Below are 18,555 nucleotides of genomic sequence, written 5' to 3' on the forward strand. Positions count from 1 at the left end.
CTATGAATAAGAAAACAAGGTACAGGATTTTCCCTATAACCATCAAGTGTCTTTCAATATATTTTACATAAAGAAAGCAAAGAAATCTCTTACAAAGAGATTTGACAACAAGCAACATAATCTTTACTAATCACATTAATTCTTACCTGACAAAGCTCACAGTAAGTGTCCTCTCCCACAGCAGCAGCTGCCAAAGCTGCGGCAGCACCGAGATCACCACCTGCCCCTCCAGGTGGACGGAACATCCTGACCATAGCCTCTCCAAATAGACCCTGGGCACGGACAGCTATGTTACCCAAGCCTGAAAGTTTGAGATAATTGGTTAACGCTAGGTTCAAAAGATATCAAAAAAAAAAACTTATCTGTTTAACACCTTTAAATGAATTCAATAATGACTTGATCAAGAAATACAATACCAGTAACACCTCCAAATGAAAAACAATATTGAGATCAATAGGAGGAGATTAAAAGAATGATTTCTGATTTATTGAATGTATTTTTAATGGCAATTTAATTGATAGATTGAAACTAAATTCCAAAAAACTATTAGCTTAAAAAAATAACATTGTAAGCATAAAGTAATCTCTAAGGTTATATTAATGATGTTCTACCGTTTGATTGTCATTATTCTAGACAATCAATGAAATCTCACCTCCAACTCCGCCAGCAGGATCTATTATCGGCATGGGAGCGGCTTTAATTCCTTTTCTTTTCTTCATCCTCTTTTCCTTATCTTTGTCTTTCTCTCTCCTCTCATGCTGCTTAATTCTGGCAGCCATAGCTGGACTAGGTCGCACAGAGTCCTGGGTCATCACCTGGATAACTGACTCAGACAGTTCTTCCCAGAAGTGAACAAGATGCTGCAGTGTCTTTGGTAGTTGGGTCTCCTAAACAACAAAAACAAAGAACAAGAAATTTGACAGAACAGGATGTGACTTACTGATCTCAAAATTTAGAACTATTATAAAAGGTGATTCCTGGGTTAGGAATGATTACTAAGACCTTTATAGTATGATTGAATAGTTTTGAAAATCATTTCTGAACTCCTTGATTCATTCATGTATAAAACTTTAAAAAAAAACAACATACAGGGTAGTCTTGCTACCAAAATATTTAAGATTTTGATTAGTAACACTATCATAGCCAACTTGTTCTAGCTGCATACCTTCTCTCCTTTTATGTGTTGTGCCGCCAGAGCCACCTGTTCTTGGAACTTAGCTGTACCACCTTCAGACTTGTGTCTCTCTACAGGTTTCTTCAGCGCTCCATCATATTTGGATGTTTTGTCTACGTCTAGCAAGCAAATAAAACAGATGACATTAACAAATATTTTCTCAACATCTTTTCAACTAGAACAAACATTTTTTGCTGCTTTATTTCAATTTTGTTAACATTTTTATCAAATCAAGTTAATTTTTTTTTCTGTAGTGTAAAATGCTACTAAACAAAAATTACATGATAATAATGTAACTTTTTTTTTTTTAATTTATTTTGTACAAAAATGTGCATACCAGCATCAGATTTAGATTCACACAACAGTGTCTTGGTGGGTGGGATATCATAAGTGGAAACCAAAGTAGCTCTAGATGAGGCTGACCTGTAAGAAGATTAATAATATCTATATTATAAAGTAGAATGTGAGGTGTATGTATGTATGTATGTATGTATGTATGTATGTTACTTATAGACATCAAAACCGCTTGACCAATCTTGATAAAACTAGGCAGGAATGTTCCTTCGGTACTAACTTAGACCCTAGTGTATGTATTGTAGCCCTAAAACAAACTTAAGACCCTAAAAAAAAATAAAGTTGTCCGACTCTATTACAGCTATAGTATTTTATGGATCTAGGCCATGTCTACAATGTTGACATGAGAAAAGATAGAAAGGATTTAGACCTAGATCTAATTTTAAGAAATACACTTTGCGCAGATAGTTTTTTTACTTTGACACATGAAAATACAAAAGAAGATCCATTGATTTCATTACATAATAAAATTAACCTTCAATTTTGTGTTTCAAAAGCATTTTTTACATTAATTAGTTCCTTATATATGTCATTACAGATTTCCTAACGAACATTCTTTCATTAGACAATACCGTAATGAATCGCGTACTAAATATTAATTTGTTTAATTGTTTACTTTATAATCCCATCCCTAGATCTAAAACTCTAATTCAACTCTAAGATGATAAAACTTCTCTTCGCACAGATAGTTTTATACTTTAACACTTAACATATTAATTAAAGTCCATTCATTTCATATTTTGATCAAATAAACATTCAAATTTGGTTTTCTAAAGCTACATTCGTTTACGAAAGCTGCGAAGCCGAGTTGAGATAGGCCTAGATCTATATTCATTCATGAATCGCGTACTAAAAATTATTTCGTTTAATTAAAAATGTATCGACTTCGGGTAAACCGATTTTCGCAAAACTAATTTTATTTTCGTAGCGAAAGAGAAATAACTTGAAAGGATCATTAGCTACGTTTAACATACATCTAAATCCAATCCACTAGATTATTCAAAAGCATTTTTTACATGAATTAGTTCCTGATATCTGTGACTACAGATTTCCTGGCGAACATTCTTTTATTACACATTACCAAATGGTTACACATTAACACATCTCTCTACTGAGTCTATTCCTAGGCCTAGGTCTAAAACTCTTAATGAACTCTAAGATGATAAAACTTCTTTTCGCAAAGATAGTTTAATGCTTTTACACATAAACATACTAATTATTGTCCATTCATTTCATATTTTAATCAAATTAACATTCAAATTTGTTTTTCTAAAGCATTTTTAATACATTCGTTCGCTGTTCGCTAAAGCTGCGTAGCCGTGTTGAGATAGGCCTATATTCATTCATGAAAAAAAGTTCACGCATGCGGAGCACAGAATGAACTCTATAAAAGCCAATTTTTAACTCTAGATTAGTGTAGATTTAGATCTATGTCTACCTCAAGATCTACTTTATACACATGAACATACAAAATTTGGTCTATTCATCTCAAATTTTAATCAAATATATGTAGGCCTACAAGCAAATGTTTTAATTTGAAAAAAAAATGGATTCAAGCCTATTAGCTATTTTGATTTGATAGCTTCATTCACACTATTTTTACATTGACACATTCGCTTTACTTATTACATTATTATTTCGTTTAATTGTTTACAAAACACTCTCAGTGACTATATCGAAAGTAATGCGCAAATGAAGACCCGCGGGTCGGGGGTAACATATGTCTAGTATATTAATATTCCAATCCTAGATTAATAATCTGTATGTGATTCAATACTAGAAGAAGAAACAAAAAAGTACTATTTGGATAATGTACTACCAATTCAAAATATATAAAAAGAAAAGATTGCATGTATTTTTTTTTTTAATGCTTCAATTTACATACCCAAAATTTCACCCATGTAAGATTTTTTTTTCCCTTTTTCTGATCTAAGTAGCAACATTATATCCTATTTACTAAACAGTACTAAAAATATTACAAAGGAATGTGTGCATTTACATGACAAAGTTATAAGCATTATTCTATGAAAGCAATATTCTTGTATTTTAAGCAGCAAACATAAATGTGGCAAGATCAAATTTGCAAAACTAAGGCTTTTTGAACAGAGGTATCTTGAACTTGGTAGAATTATGTGATAAAAACTTCACTGACCTTGGCCTAACATCATCATTAGGATCCCTCTCAATATCAGAATACTGTGGCTCCAAGTTGAACCTCACTCTGCTTTCATTGATATTATCTTTTCTTCTGTGAGATTTGTCCTTACTTGACTCTGTTGCATGGCGCTGTCTCTTAGGTTCAATGTTGGTCTGGGTTTTCTTCTCCTATGGATATGCAAAAGTTGTTTTCGAAATAAATTGGGTTTAAACATGTTTATCAAATGCAGATAACTTTTGGAATGAACCTGTGGATACTGAAATAGTATTTTGGGTATAACAAAAGATCAGTAAAGAAATAGGGTGACAGAAGGGGAGGGGGAGGTAGGAGTTGCTGATTTTTCAAAAAATAATTAGTGTTGTGCTCCACCAAAGACTATAAGCTTGAGTTAGTTCATACAGCTGCTCTGGCACTCTAGACGCTTAAAAAAATTTGATGACTTCTTTAACTTTATCACATTTATTTACACAGGGTAAAAATATTGTGTCTTCTATCTTTAGACTCTCAGCACTATTTGTCTCTAGCCTTAAAAAAAAAAAAGTTCCCCTTTCAGACCTTGTGGTCTATAGGGCAGATGATGTTAAGGTCATCTGTTTCTGTGGCCTATGGTTAACAAGGGTGTCGTGGCCAGCACAACGACCAACCGCCTTTACTTTTCCCTAACTAATGTCAGGTACCCATTAGAGCTGGGTGGACTCAGAGGCGCCCGAAGATCCTAAAATTAAAAATCCCAGTCTTCACCAGGATTCGAACCCCGGTCCCCACTTTACCGCTCAGCCACCGCGCCTCCTGTCTCTAGCCTAAGCCTGTCATAATTTCCTATCCAACCCTAGCAACTCTTGTGGTTTCAAGATAACTACCCACAAAATAAAACTATTTTTAATTCTATTACTTATGTATCCTAAAATTAGAAAGGGAATACTGTAGGAATAAGTAATCCATTTTGAAAAAAAAAATTCTCTTCAATTAATTTTGGCGAGAATTGTTTAACTGAACTAGTCAGAACAATTATCATTGTAAAAAATTAATATAAATATCAATATATTTTAGTTTAATATATACCTAGTTTGGATCAGGATATCATAGCATTAACAATATGTGGCACTAATATTAGTAGATTTTACCTTTACAAATTTGGACATTTCTTTGGTCAGGTCTGGGTGGAATTTGAGAAATGAGGCACATGCCATGGCATCATGGACTATGCCTTCGTGCCACATGAAGGCAGCAAAGACAGCACGGAGACACTCTGCAGCAGCGGGGGACAGAGCTTCCTTTACTAAGACACCTCTGTTACTCTCCAGTATCTAAGAGTGGAACATATAAAGTTTAGAGCAGTATTAATAGGAATGTTGTACCAAAAAGTAATCAAAGAATATACACAGATATATTTCTCAATGAATTTAGTGGCTTAAATGGAAAGGACTAGTAATAATTTCTTTTTATGGCGTAAATACATAAATACTTTTAGATTACACTTTAATTAAACAAGTACTGATATATAACTAATTAATTTAAAATGTTACTTAAAACAACAGTAACCAAAAAAAAAAGGTTACAGCTTCCCATATTTAATTTATACAAGAATAGAATTATTTTCATCTTTATAAAAAAAATAATTAAAAAAAGGAATTCAAATAATAATAGCAATGGAAATAAGATAAAAATATTTTCTACATATCTTTATCTAGCAAACTCCAGAAAAAAATTGATTTAAACAATAAGAACCTTGGATGCTGAGGAGGAACGACTGCGCTGTATCGGCAAAGTGTCTTGTGTTGGCGAGGCAGCACGCTCACGTTTCGATCGACTCAATCGGCTTCTGTCTTTTCTGTTTGATTTTGGAGACAACCTTTAGCAGATTAAAGAAGATTTTTTTTTTTAAGTGAAACAAAACATTATATATTCATTTTATTTCATTCTTCAAGTTTCAGCTTGCTTAAAGTAGTAAATGATCTGAATGATATTAAAGCCTACCTGACGTCCTCTTTTGGTGATGCTGTTCCTATGGTAAACATATTGGATTTCCGTGACCCAGAGCTTCCACTAGCACCAGAGGCAGCCCCAGCAGCTACCATACCACCACCACCACTTCCACCACTAGCTCCTGCCACACCAATGTCCACTACATCCAAGCCAGGAGAACTGAGGAAGAAACAAAAGTAGACATTCAAACTAACACAGACTGTGTTAAGGAGCTTCTAAGAATAAGAATTCTTTTTAAAACAGAGAGAGAGCTGTTCATTGTGTTGGTGAAATAAACAGAATCATCAAGAAGAAAGGGATAACCTAAACAAGAATAAAGTAAAAAATTAATACTTAGACTGATTCAATCAGGAAATAATATTCTGAGAAAAAATTTTAAACAAAAAATTTGCTACTACATAACTCATCTTTCATGTTATGGCATGCTTAGTGTGCTATGGTAAAATCTATTTCGTAGGGGGAAGGAGCATTTGTGGGAGGTTTCTATGCTGTCTTTAAATGCTCTGCAAACACAACTCTGAGAAAGCTCTATTAAAAATTCCTGGTCCACATCAGGATTCAAACTTGAGCACCATTGCTAGGTGGCCATACATTCCATTTTCAAATCCCTTAACAAACTTTTTTTTTCTCACTATCACAAAACTAATTATCTGTGTTCAGAGTGACTTCTTCATCTATGTCTGTTTGAAATGTTTTTGATACTTTTTTTAACATATGTGTTGGAAAATACATATCGAAAAAAAAACAGCTAGGATATTTATTAATGAAGAATGACAGTTACTATACAGGGTTGAAGTATTTATAAAAACTTTAAAATTCTAATATAAAAAACAAAATGTCTATTTTACTTAACAATAACACCAATATTAAAAAAGAAAAAAAACTTTTTTACTTTTCATTTCTGAAAGGTGGTGATTTCAGCCTTGACCTTGCTCCACCATTGGCCAAGCCTCCAGTCAAACCTGTATCTGAAGCATCTTTTGCAGGTGCCACAGGGGACTTAACTGTAGGAGACACCACAGCTACAGGGCTTTCTTTCTTAATGCCTACATCTGTTTTCAAGCTTCCCTTGTTATCAACCTTGCCCTTTTCTTTGTTCCCTGGGGTTTCCACTTTGACGAGAGTCCCAGAACTTGGGTGCTGAGGAGCTGCAGGCAGACTAGAAGTGGAGGTCACACCGGAGATCTGCTCAAGCTCAGGTGAAAAAGTGACATGGTGCACCACTTTCTCTGGTTCAGTTTTCATTGTAACAGGCTGGTAGCCATCATTAGGCAGACTTGAGATTTTTGACTTCAAAGTCTCAGCATGAAGGCTACTGTCTTTATGCTTTGGTGAGGATGACGCTGGTGATTCTGTAAACTTATCTGACCTGGCAGCCTGCGGAGTAGCAGGGGGGGTAGGAGTGGCCGATTTTTCAAAAGAATCAACTTTTAGCAGAGGGGCTCTTCCCATTTTGGATGGTACTGGGCTGGAAGGTGGTGTTTTATAAAGATCATCCTTAGATGTTGATGACTCTCTAACAAATCTTGGTGATTCTGAAGACTCTAAAGGAAACATTGAAATCCCATTAAAATTTTTCTGGTTTAAGGATTCTTTAAAAATTCTTAATTTAAAAAAAATAATTTTTGTAGAATAAAAAGTATTGTAATTTTAAATCATAATTTGTAATCATTTCTATTATACTTGTAAGATAATTTGTCACATTTCTCAGTCTGCTAAGTTAAATGACATCTCAAGCATTGATTAAACTAAATTTGGGTGAATTTTGAAATGAAAACAATTTAAATGACATGTACTCAATGTTTTTATTTTTTTTTTTTAAACACTAATGAAGCTATTCTATTAGGCGACTCCAAAATTATATTTCTCTCTTTGTAAAATATGATTTCATTTTTGCACATTTCTAATGGAAAATTTTAACAAAAAGGAATGGCCACTGACATAAACTTATTAGGCACAGAATCAAAGAGAACTTTATTCTACCATGAAACTAAATTTTGATTCTCAGTTTCATAATTTGATGGACAGTAAGCATTTATGAAACTTACTTCTGTCACTAGTAGACTTGGGACTTCCTTCCCTGGAAGTTGTTTTCGGTGAGCTTGGAGGTGAAGGCTGTGGGGTAGGCCCATTGCCATTGGCTCGAGATTCACCTGAGAAACAGAGAAACATTACTAATTAGTAAAAAGATATTTAAGTGTTCATATTAAGAGAAATACTGAAACATGTTTTTTGTATTGGCAGAAAAATGTAATTCAATACAGGCTATACATTTTAAATGCATCAAGATACATGTGATGATTGCTTGTAAGCAGTGGGCAGGTCCACAAAATGTTTTTTTAGCTTAAAAGATTATTACATCTTTAAATAATTTGAAATTTAAACTGTGTTCATGCGCTTGAAAATTTTTATGAACAAAGGTAGTAAGAAGGAAACATAATCTGATATTTATTCAGTCATTATTTTAACTGAAGCAACTGCCATGACCCTATTTAATATAAAACTGCCAAAGTTTTATAAAATCGCCCAATTTAAGACTTCACTAAGTAAAAAAAAAATCCCTTTTAAAAGAAATTAATTTAATATGTACAATATAATGTTGATTTTGTTGTTTTATAATCCTTCTTTTAGCCTACAAATTGTAACTAATGTGCAGCTCATCTCATAAAGGCTTTAGCTAGTACAAGTCTCAAAAATGTAACTGGTTGTTGGGTTTGCTCGCTCCCTGGCCTTAGCTAAAAAAAAAAAGACTTTTCTGAAAGAGAAACTTTACATAATCTGTAGTCACACTATGTATGTATTTAAAACAAAAGAAAATAATGATTATCTTTCCAGTCTATTCTGATGAGGAAATGCAATTAAACAAGAACATGCTAAAGAGAGTTGAAATGATTTCAAACATACAACAATCAATTCAGAGAGACTTGAGAAAAATGAATTCTTAATGTAACCATTCAGAAATGTTTGTTTACATGATTTTATAATAAATACAATTTGAATAAAAAAATGTTATTGAACCTCATCTGTAAAAAAAAAAAACTTATGTTAAATTGTTTTGGGATAACCTAATGATTATTCAGTGGTAATTGCATGTTAACAGCTATATTTGGAACATGTCACTGTCCCAAAGTTTTCTATTGTATGGTTGAAATCGGCAATGTTTCCTGAATAATTTCAATTAGCAATTATAAATCCATGTTAGAATGGATGATCACATTTAAAAGATAAGTATATATAAATGAATATTATTGATGATAACATGATGGATATAAATTTTTTTAAAACCAATTATGGTTAGGCATAATAATAATGTTTTTTAAACTTGAAATACAGATACCACACTTACAAGCCACAACAGAAAAACATATAGATGGATCTAAAGCTCTAAGACAAAATATAAAATAATAGTACACAAATATATATATGTATAAATGTTTAAAAAGACTAAGATTATAAGGTTTCTGTGATCATTTGTGTAAGCATTAGAAAGAGTAGATAACATTGTTGAGAGGTTGGTCAAATGTATTAATACTTGAGTACTTGAATTTGAAACCTTTTGGAGACTTGGCATTTAGTACATTTTGAGCACCTTACAGTAACTTCTCAGTAACTCTAAGATCATGTATTTGCTTTTAAAGATCCTCTAAAGTAGTCATATCAGTTTTGACAGGTCTGCCATGTTAAGTGGCCATATGGTAGAAATATTGTGTTCCTTTCTTTACATGAAATAAATTTGCTTCAAACCAATGTCACCAGTATATATATAACTATCTATCCTTGAAGACAATCTAGAAATTATTGCACAAAAATAAATAAATTAGAAAGTGATATAATTTAGTTGTCCTCTATATTTTATTTATAAACTGAGAAAACAGAATAATATTTTTTTGTTAACACTGAGCTATATGGAAAGATATTAATCTTCAACAAGCCTAACATTTACTAGGAACATGTTACTACATAACACAACTAATAATAACTTTTGCATTTAAAATTCATTATTTGAACTTTACGCCCAACAGAGACAATAAGCATACAACAAAAATAGAGGTCTTTAAATTGTACTAAGCTCACCAACTAATCTGGCTAGCTTTTTAGGATTGATGGCAGGGTAGCACAACTTAAGGCCCAAAGCAGTGAAAGTAGGGCAAGCGACAACATCGTCATCACAGTAAATATAAGTGGAACGGTTTTTCATTTTGTCAGTCTTAGCATGGTCTATGGTTTACAACAAAGCCCCATGATAACAATGATTCATGACATTTACAATTGTGCGACATACGCATAAAATGTAGTGGAATTGATAGTTTGTAAAGCCATTCGTGTGGGGAAAAAAGGAAAAAGGCATTACAAGAATTATGCACAAAGAAAAACAAGGATGAGCAAAGACAATGTGATATACAAAGCAGGAGGTTATATCCAAGTATTTCCACATGAAACACAACAATAAAAATGTACATACAATTAGTTGTTAGCAATACCCACCAATCCCGCAGATAGTGTATGAAAACAAATTAAATAAATCAGATTTAGTCTTTTAAAATTATTTCTTTTATTTATACATATACATTTATTTTTTTCTTTTAAGATCAACATAAATCTAGGTTACGTTGTTTATGTCTTCAAGTAGTAAAGAATATTTAGAAGCCTCTGAATAGCTTTTTAAAAGTCACTGAGCACACACTATAACCAAAGCAAAAAAAAAAAAAAAAAAAGCCAAAAAGAATATTCATATAAATAATTATGTCCTACACAAGGTGTGCACAACTGGCAAACAGCTGGCATATATAGTTAAGAGTGAAGAGAAGTCACCATTCAATGGAAGCAGTTGTAGGTAACTACCAAATATGGTCATCAACTACTAACACTTAAAATGTATATGTAGATATATATATAATATACAAGTGTGTGTAGATGAAAGTGAGGAGTGAATAGGCTTGAGCTAGCAGCTCACCTAATGCCTTGACCAACTCATTGACTGGTACTCCACGCAGCTCAGGAGGTATATCCTTGTTGTCTTGCAAAGTCAGTCTGGCCACATTCGGATCCGAAACTTTGCGCATGGAAAGAGTTCGTTGTTGCTGTTTAACATGAGGCCGTGATGACATAGCAGGAACTGATATAAATGGATTGGGGTAGGATCCAGACCTGAAAAAAAAGTATAACAATTACAATTTAGCATTTAACATTTTGTTTTGTTTTATAAATTTCCGATGTTCCTTCAAAAATCAAGAAGTCTAAACCTCCTGCAGGACAGCAGGGGATGGAAGTGGGCAAGGGTTTGAACTTGGGACTGTCAAGACAACAAAGCAACTACTATCCCTAATTGACCTTGGAATGTTTTCTCTGTTTACAAAAAGAAAGTAAATATTGTTTACAAATGACAAGAATACAAAATCAGCTAACATATGATATGCTGAAAATCTTTTCTGATGAAGGTACATGAATGATACAAAATGATATAAATTGATGATGGAATAAACATGTAACCAAATAATAGCAGCAATAGAATACTGTTTACCAGCTCATATACAACTAGAAGGAAATGAGAAGGCTGACACACTCGCCAAGAGTGGGAGAACAAACTCACAAATAAACCATCCAAATCACAAGAAAGATGATGCTTACTATAAGCTATCCCGACAAGACCAACGTCTAATCTTTCGACTCAGGACTGAACACAACAGAATGCGACAACACATGTACCGGAAGCTCAAAATTGGAACCAGTGAAATCTGCCCATGTGGAGTATCACCAGAAAATGTCGACCACGTCCTCCAAAACTGCTCTCTTTACCAAGAGGCCCGTATAGACATTGACCCCAAATCACCCCAATAGAAAGAAAACTATATGGAGAGTTCCCTGATTTGGAAACCACTGCGCAGTTCATCTCATGTATTGGTCTAGTCATATGAACACTCCAACATTACAATGAGAACGATGAAGAAGAAGAAGAAGAATACTGTTACTTAACGAAAGTGAATGAATACAAGAAAAGCTATGACAAGGGCATGACTCACAGACCACAGATTTACACAGGGACCAATGCTGCTATTGTAGGTTACACGTTTGTTCAATCCTTTTAAGCTTTGCTTAAGACTCATCAGCTTAATCTTGAAATAATGTCAACAGCGAAAAAATGTTTTTCCCATTCGCCACACTTACCTCTGCCTGGCTCGTAGCAGTTTGTCAGCAATCATGGCCTTCTGAAGGCTCTCATCCTCCTCAATGTACCCTTCATTGAAGGAGGTTGAAGGTGGAGGAGGGGGAGGAAACGTCAGCATGGAAATTTCTTCATCTGCTGAGAGAGGTGGCTCCCCAAACCTGGGCAGGGGTACTTTAGGTTGAAACCCTGAAGAAATAAAGTTTACTTCCTTTTTTATTACGGTATTTAAAAAAAAAAAAAAATTAACAATCATCTCATTGAGCAGCACACTCATTATTTCAAAAAGAAATATCACAGTTTGATACTTTTTAATAGCAATAGAAAAAAACAACTTTTTTAACATTTAAAAAAAAACTGCTATTTTTTATCTACAGCCTCTGAAAATTTAGCAGATAAAATTAATATACTTAAACTGGACTTGAAGTCAAAGAATTAAAAGAGCTCTTGTTTAAGTAAGAACTATGTCTAAAAAGATCATCTACACTAGAATCTGGTTCTCACCTGTTATTCCACCAAAATTAAAAGCAGATGATGGCATACTTTTACTTCTGGAAAAAGCTGGACACAGAGAAATAAAAACTAGAATTAAAGCCAATTTATTTACCTTTTTGATATACAGTGCTGATGAAGTATAGGGCTTGAAATACAATGGTATATAAGAATCTAAATGTAAGTCATTTTATAAATAGAGATTGATAAGTACGTTCAATACTAATCTATATAGAAGGAAAGAAAGATTTCAAATTCCTCACATATTATGTAGAAAAAAAAACTAAACTAGTACAGCCACCTATGAACTTAAAAGCAATGAAATAAGAAAATAATTTTTAAAATAGGGGGGAAGCAAATATGTATTTTATTGATGGTTTATTGATTTAAAGTTTTGAGAAAGAGATAAATATGGATTTACACAAATTATATTCACATAAAAGTTTTAGTATATTTAACTAATTTACCTTCCTCTGGTGGAAAAAATCCTGGGAATGTGTTTGCATATTGAGCTGCCTTCATGCCAAACTGAAACCCTTGTTGAGGGGGCAGGCTCCTAAAAGCGAATGGGTCACTTCCTTTAGTCCCAAAAGAGAATTCTGATTCATGCTGCATGTACTGTACCTTGTCCAAACCAGACACCAATGACCAGGCCTCTGAGGTCAGGGCAGAATGACAGTATTTAGCAGCAGAATCCTCTGATAGACGAATCCATACCCCATCATTGTTTATTGTCTAGTTCATTAAAAGAGTGAATGAAACATTTTAGCTGCCTACAATGATTTTGATGAAATGAAAACCTCAATTAAATTTAACAATTCAATTTAAGAATGTGACCAAAAAAAACTAAAAGGTTTAAGTCATGAAATAAAAAAAAAAATGAACAACTGGTACATAAAAAAAATCTAAAATTAAAAAAAAAATTAAATGAATGTTCTTTTTCCAAGTGCACAAAGCTCATTTATTTCATTACAATATTATTAACATTATAGTGCTTTTCACTTAGATTGATCAAAGTAATTGCAGAGTAATAGTACACAAATTGGATTTTATGTAGTTTAAAAAAAAATTATCAACAAGATTACCATTATTTGTAAAATATTTTTTAAATGAGAAACTAATCAAAATCATGCATTCAGGAGTGACTCCAATTAGTATTAATAATTCCCCCATCCCATAATTAATTAGCTAACACTAGGAGAAGTGCCATGACAACAGTGACATTATTTACCTAGAGACAAGACAAAACATATTTGCAAAACTGTCTTTAAATCTTGAAAATTAATCTGTCACTACAAGAGAACTTACATCTTCTACTGCTTTGATTTTTTTACCCTTTGTTATCATTCCAATGGGTGGTGCCTTCAGGCTAGGTCTTGCTCTTATGTTGTGACCTGATGACCCACATTTGATGACCATATATGTTCCAGGGCCTAAATAAAACAAAAATGGATTTAAAAAAAAATAGAACAATTATAAAATTATTATTATTTGTCAATCTTTATCATATTTTCAGAAGATGATAGCAAGCAAACAAACATTTCTTTCAATTTCAAGCCAACAATGAGTTTATTAACATATATAAAAATTCTTGTACTATATCAGAGAATCAGTGTTTGTCTAAATACAATGTGCATCCACACCAGTTAAAGACCATTGATAAATTATTTTACATGTATAATAGTTTAGTTTTGAATTGTAGTTTGCATCCCTAGAATAGTAACTGTCTAAAGGTGGCAAGCCACGGCTTTACAATTTGAGACACATTTTTAGTTAATTTCAATAACAATAACCAAGCATAGCTTGCCTTTATTCAGAGTACTTAAACCCATAAAGAACCCAGCACCATCAGGCTGGCCATGTCCACGTCTCTCCTTCCTTCCAATATCAGCTCCTGCTGCAGCGGCCCCAGCCGGGAAGTTCCTGCTGCTGTGCTTGGACATGGAAGTCTTGGGGGTCTCCACTGGCACCAGAAGAGTCTTGCCCAAGTGTTGATTGTACTGAAGGCACCAGCCCTCCATCCTGCCACTGCCCCCATCTTCTGGGAGGCAGTACTCTGATAAAGAGGCTCTGGACAAACGCAGCCACATCCCATCATCATTGGTGGTCTGAACGTAACAAAGTTCAATGTAAAAAACATAATATTTTATAGACAATTTTTAATAGTCAGATTGCTTAACACCAAAATTTAACACATACATTACAACATGCCTAATGACACTATTTTAAGAGGTAAGCAAAAGATAAAAAGGAACAATGAACTTTTGATTTCAAATGTTTAGTGTGTAAAATAAATTAAAAAGCACTAAGAGAGTAACCCCTTTTTAGACCTTGACACCTATTGAACAGACAATGTAAAGGTCATGTGTTTCTGTGGCCCATAATTAATGAGAGTGTCAATCGGGCAGCACCACAACCAACCAACTTTACTTTTTCCACAGCTGGCTGGAGCCCCAAGGATCCCGACAAAAAAAAAAAAAAAAGCAATAAGTAAAAAGATTAAAACTATACCTCATCCACAAAGGAGATAATACAGCCTGGAGGGACAACTCCAATTTGTTCACTCTGCAATGAAGGGCTGATTCTAATCCTAAGTCCAGCACTGTACTTGGCAATAAATCTTCGCAGCTGAAATATTTGAAATAGGAAATGCTACACTTTGTTATAGCAGAACAAAAACAAAACAAAACATGTCACTTATGGCTACTTACTCTTGGAGTTTGTATTTTTTTAAGAATGAGTGGTGGTGGTGCCCCTTGAGGAGGCTCTTTTACTTCCACTTTGTAACCATCACCTAAAGAAAAGAAAACCAATGTTGGAATAAAATGTGTTAGACAAATAATCAGGCTATAGAACACTGAAGTGAATACACAAATTATCACATTTTTTTAATTTGTAAATTTTAATGAATTTTTAAAGAAATGAAGTTTTAACAAGTTTTTTTTTTGCATAAACACCAGACATGTCCCCAAGGAAAAATTAAAAACACATACATCTTTTCCCTATATATATATTACAAAAAACTCAATATGTTTTTTATGATGAATTAAACACTGCTACTTCAAATCGTTTAACATATAGTATTATATCCCTCATCAGATCACTGCACAAAGTAAATTGTAACCCTAACCCACTTACCAGACTGAACACCATCAATGATGATGACTATGTTGTAGAAACCAACAGAGCCAGGGGTCCAGTTGGCAGTGTAAGTCCCATCCTTGTTGGCCCTGACTAACATATTCTCACTGGGTCGAGGGATGGCAGGGGAAGCCAGTCTCAACTCTTCAAATGAATAGTTTTCATAAGCCTGAAGAAGAGAAATAAAAAACTTATACATAGCCTATACACATGTTATTAGCAGGAGAGGATTGGGAAGACAAAACCTGAAACAATTAAATGAATTGATTGAGATGATTGTTATATCAAACTATATGAAAAAATGTTTTTATGCCAAAGTTGATGGGGAAATCCTTAATGTGAATGTGCTAATTGGAAGATATTAGAAGAAAACTCATTATCATCAACCAGACAAAGGGAGCTGCTGAATAGATGCACTTCAATGTACTAGTAGAAATATACCTGTGTCTCTACTTTCTAGACAAAGTAAAAGAAGAAAATGCAAGCATAAACAGGTGCTTTGAAAGTGGAGGTTATCAAATATGCTTTGAATGAATTGACATTGAGTAATTATTATTTTAGCCCACCATTAAGGTTAGAAATTATTTTTAAAAAATAACCTTAATGCTCTAGTTGCATCTTAAAAAGTGAAAAAAATATGGTACTTTGACATACTGGGTTAAACAAGATGCTGAAGTGAGGCAGAGATTAAGCTAGATGATAAAATGAAGCAGAGATTAAGCTAGATGATAAAATGAAGCAGAGATTAAGCTAGATGATAAAATGAAGCAGAGATTAAGCTAGATGATAAAATGAAGCAGAGATTAAGCTAGATGATAAAATGAAGCAGAGATTAAGCTAGATGATAAAATGAAGCAGAGATTAAGCTAGATGATAAAATGAAGCAGAGATTAAGCTAGATGATAAAATGAAGCAGAGATTAAGCTAGATGCTGAACTAAAGCAAAAATGAGAGCAAAAAAACAACAATAAATTGGATCACACAATTCTTTTTACACTAAATAGCTTGAAATCTATTCAATGTAATATATGTGGACCAAAAACTTTAATATAATTAGTTCCAGGAGGTAATATTTGAATTTGAAAAAGGTCTCAGGAAAGAGAAAGTGGCAAAAGATCTGATCTATGTTTAACAGCTTTACCTTCATAACAGTGATGGCATGAAACATATCTTTCTTGTCCTTCAAAACTGGCTCATAGGGAGTGTCCAGCAGTGGTGGAGGATGACCACCAAAGGTCAAATCAAAGGCTTCACTGGCATGACTGCTGGTTTTTCTCATCTTTTTTAGATCATCTCCCATTTCCTGTTGGTCAATGGGAATAGCCCTGACTTCAAGCTAGAACAAAGAGAGAAAAAAACAATTACTCACAAGAAAAAGGTTTGGATTACAAGCCAATACCAACATTGGTTGTTTTTTTTTATGAGTGTTTTCTAGAAATGATAAAAGTTATGAAATCTTTGAATCACTAAATATTTTGTGACTGTTTAGTTCAACACATTAAAAGTTCAGACAGCATTAGAAGCTAAAGAGAAATGTATTTCTTTATTACAGATTCCAAAATGCTATGAAATTTATTTCATCTTACAAATTTAGCTTGAAAGACTTGTTACACTAGGTATGCTAGAAATGCTATCTAATTGAAGCATCTTTCACTTTTAAAAATAAAATTATTATATTACAGCATTTATTCTTCAGTCAATAAGTTTGTAGGACATGATAATCTTTGCAAGCTGATTTCATCTTTAGTGTCCATCACAATTTTTAATCCATCACAATAGTTCAGTGAAAGAAACAAAAGTTATTTCAATCACACTTTTTTAAGGTTTCACACTCCACCTAGCAACAGACCCTTCGCTACATCTTCCCTTGACAACTTCACAATAAAAGAGGTCGAATTTTTAATTAACACAAGCAAAAAGTAATTTTTAAAAATCTAAATGTAACCCACTTTGCTATACAAACATCTACTATTAATAAACATATCACTGTTATCATGTCGATGTTGACATCAGTTAATAAATCCTTACCTTAAGGTTAGGTACATTGACCAACTGACCATACTGATCTTTGGTGTAGACAGTAACACAGGCTGGCCAACTACACTTGAGTTCATCTCTATTACATTCAATCTCACACTGTTTTGGGTCAAGGTAAGAGTCTGGCTGCAGCCATCTAAATGATAAAGTAGTTTCATAAACATTAAGCTGATGGTATCTAACTTTAGGGACACTATTTTGGAGGTAAATATTCACAACAGAAGAGGAAGAATAAAAAAAAAGGTAAAATTTATTCATATTATCTATATATTGTAAACTGATTTACAACTTCATAAAATAACATTAAAACAAAAAGTTAATACAACTTGCAAACTATTATGTAACAGTCACAGAGTGATCAGTGCAAGATAATTGTTAAGTCAAGATGATCAAATTGGCATATGGGCTAAAATTACAAGCTAGCGTACTAAACAGAGCTGAGGCTACATTACAAGAATTTCAATAAATGCAACAAGACTTAGCCATTTTGGGCATTTGCCACAGAAACATGGAATGCTTAGAATTTTGGTTTATATCATTTATAGCTTGTTATCATGAGATTTCCAGATTAATGAAAGAAAGTTTGAAGAAAGCACATTAGGAAGGAAATATATTGTCTTTGTGCGGTGAGAATACATGACAAGTTTTATTGGTACACAACAGAGTAAGAGCAACACCATATAAACTAATGTGCCGCTGACCTAGCCAGTCTTCCACCGCTGGTGCCCTGAGTACAGAGGACAAAGTCCTTGAGGAAACTGTGTTCATTGGACTGCCAACACAGGGGGAGGTTCCCTTCCAAGGCTTGGTAGATTGTAGGGGGCTGAGACAAGGCAAAGCCTTTTTCAAGCAGGCTTGAGTGATTCTCAAACACAATCCTGGCACCTTCCTCAATCACTTCTAAATCTTCATCTACTTCATCCATTGTCACTATTGTGATATATATATATTAGTTAATAAATTTTAAGTACAAAACAACAACAAAATAACAAAATATACAAATGTTTTGTAGTAATAATATTAACATGTAGTTATAATATTTAATATTAA

At 33.4% G+C, this 18,555-nt stretch overlaps 1 protein-coding gene across 9 annotated transcripts in view; it reads right to left on the reverse strand.

The window, feature by feature from the left end:
- Positions 1–18,555, reverse strand: part of LOC106053387 (E3 ubiquitin-protein ligase MYCBP2-like) — a 76,927-nt gene that overhangs the window by 21,908 nt on the left and 36,464 nt on the right. For 7 of the 9 annotated variants that reach the window (XM_056037494.1, XM_056037495.1, XM_056037497.1 and 4 more), the window contains 23 exons: positions 18,207–18,435; positions 17,497–17,641; positions 16,610–16,804; positions 15,466–15,637; positions 15,039–15,121; positions 14,839–14,955; positions 14,135–14,435; positions 13,636–13,760; positions 12,795–13,062; positions 12,340–12,396; positions 11,838–12,024; positions 10,627–10,820; positions 9,747–9,890; positions 7,721–7,825; positions 6,565–7,216; positions 5,664–5,831; positions 5,415–5,538; positions 4,811–4,993; positions 3,681–3,853; positions 1,512–1,597; positions 1,166–1,293; positions 653–887; positions 147–301 (listed from right to left, as the gene is read on the reverse strand). In XM_056037494.1, coding sequence (XP_055893469.1) covers positions 147–301; positions 653–887; positions 1,166–1,293; positions 1,512–1,597; positions 3,681–3,853; positions 4,811–4,993; positions 5,415–5,538; positions 5,664–5,831; positions 6,565–7,216; positions 7,721–7,825; positions 9,747–9,890; positions 10,627–10,820; positions 11,838–12,024; positions 12,340–12,396; positions 12,795–13,062; positions 13,636–13,760; positions 14,135–14,435; positions 14,839–14,955; positions 15,039–15,121; positions 15,466–15,637; positions 16,610–16,804; positions 17,497–17,641; positions 18,207–18,435 — 4,226 coding nt within the window. The remainder of the gene's footprint in view (positions 1–146; positions 302–652; positions 888–1,165; positions 1,294–1,511; positions 1,598–3,680; positions 3,854–4,810; positions 4,994–5,414; positions 5,539–5,663; positions 5,832–6,564; positions 7,217–7,720; positions 7,826–9,746; positions 9,891–10,626; positions 10,821–11,837; positions 12,025–12,339; positions 12,397–12,794; positions 13,063–13,635; positions 13,761–14,134; positions 14,436–14,838; positions 14,956–15,038; positions 15,122–15,465; positions 15,638–16,609; positions 16,805–17,496; positions 17,642–18,206; positions 18,436–18,555) is intronic. The other 2 variants (XM_056037501.1, XM_056037500.1) reach the window with 1 other exon arrangement.

This window comes from Biomphalaria glabrata, chromosome 8 (assembly GCF_947242115.1).
Source record: "Biomphalaria glabrata chromosome 8, xgBioGlab47.1, whole genome shotgun sequence".
NCBI classification, from domain to species: Eukaryota; Metazoa; Mollusca; class Gastropoda; family Planorbidae; genus Biomphalaria; species Biomphalaria glabrata.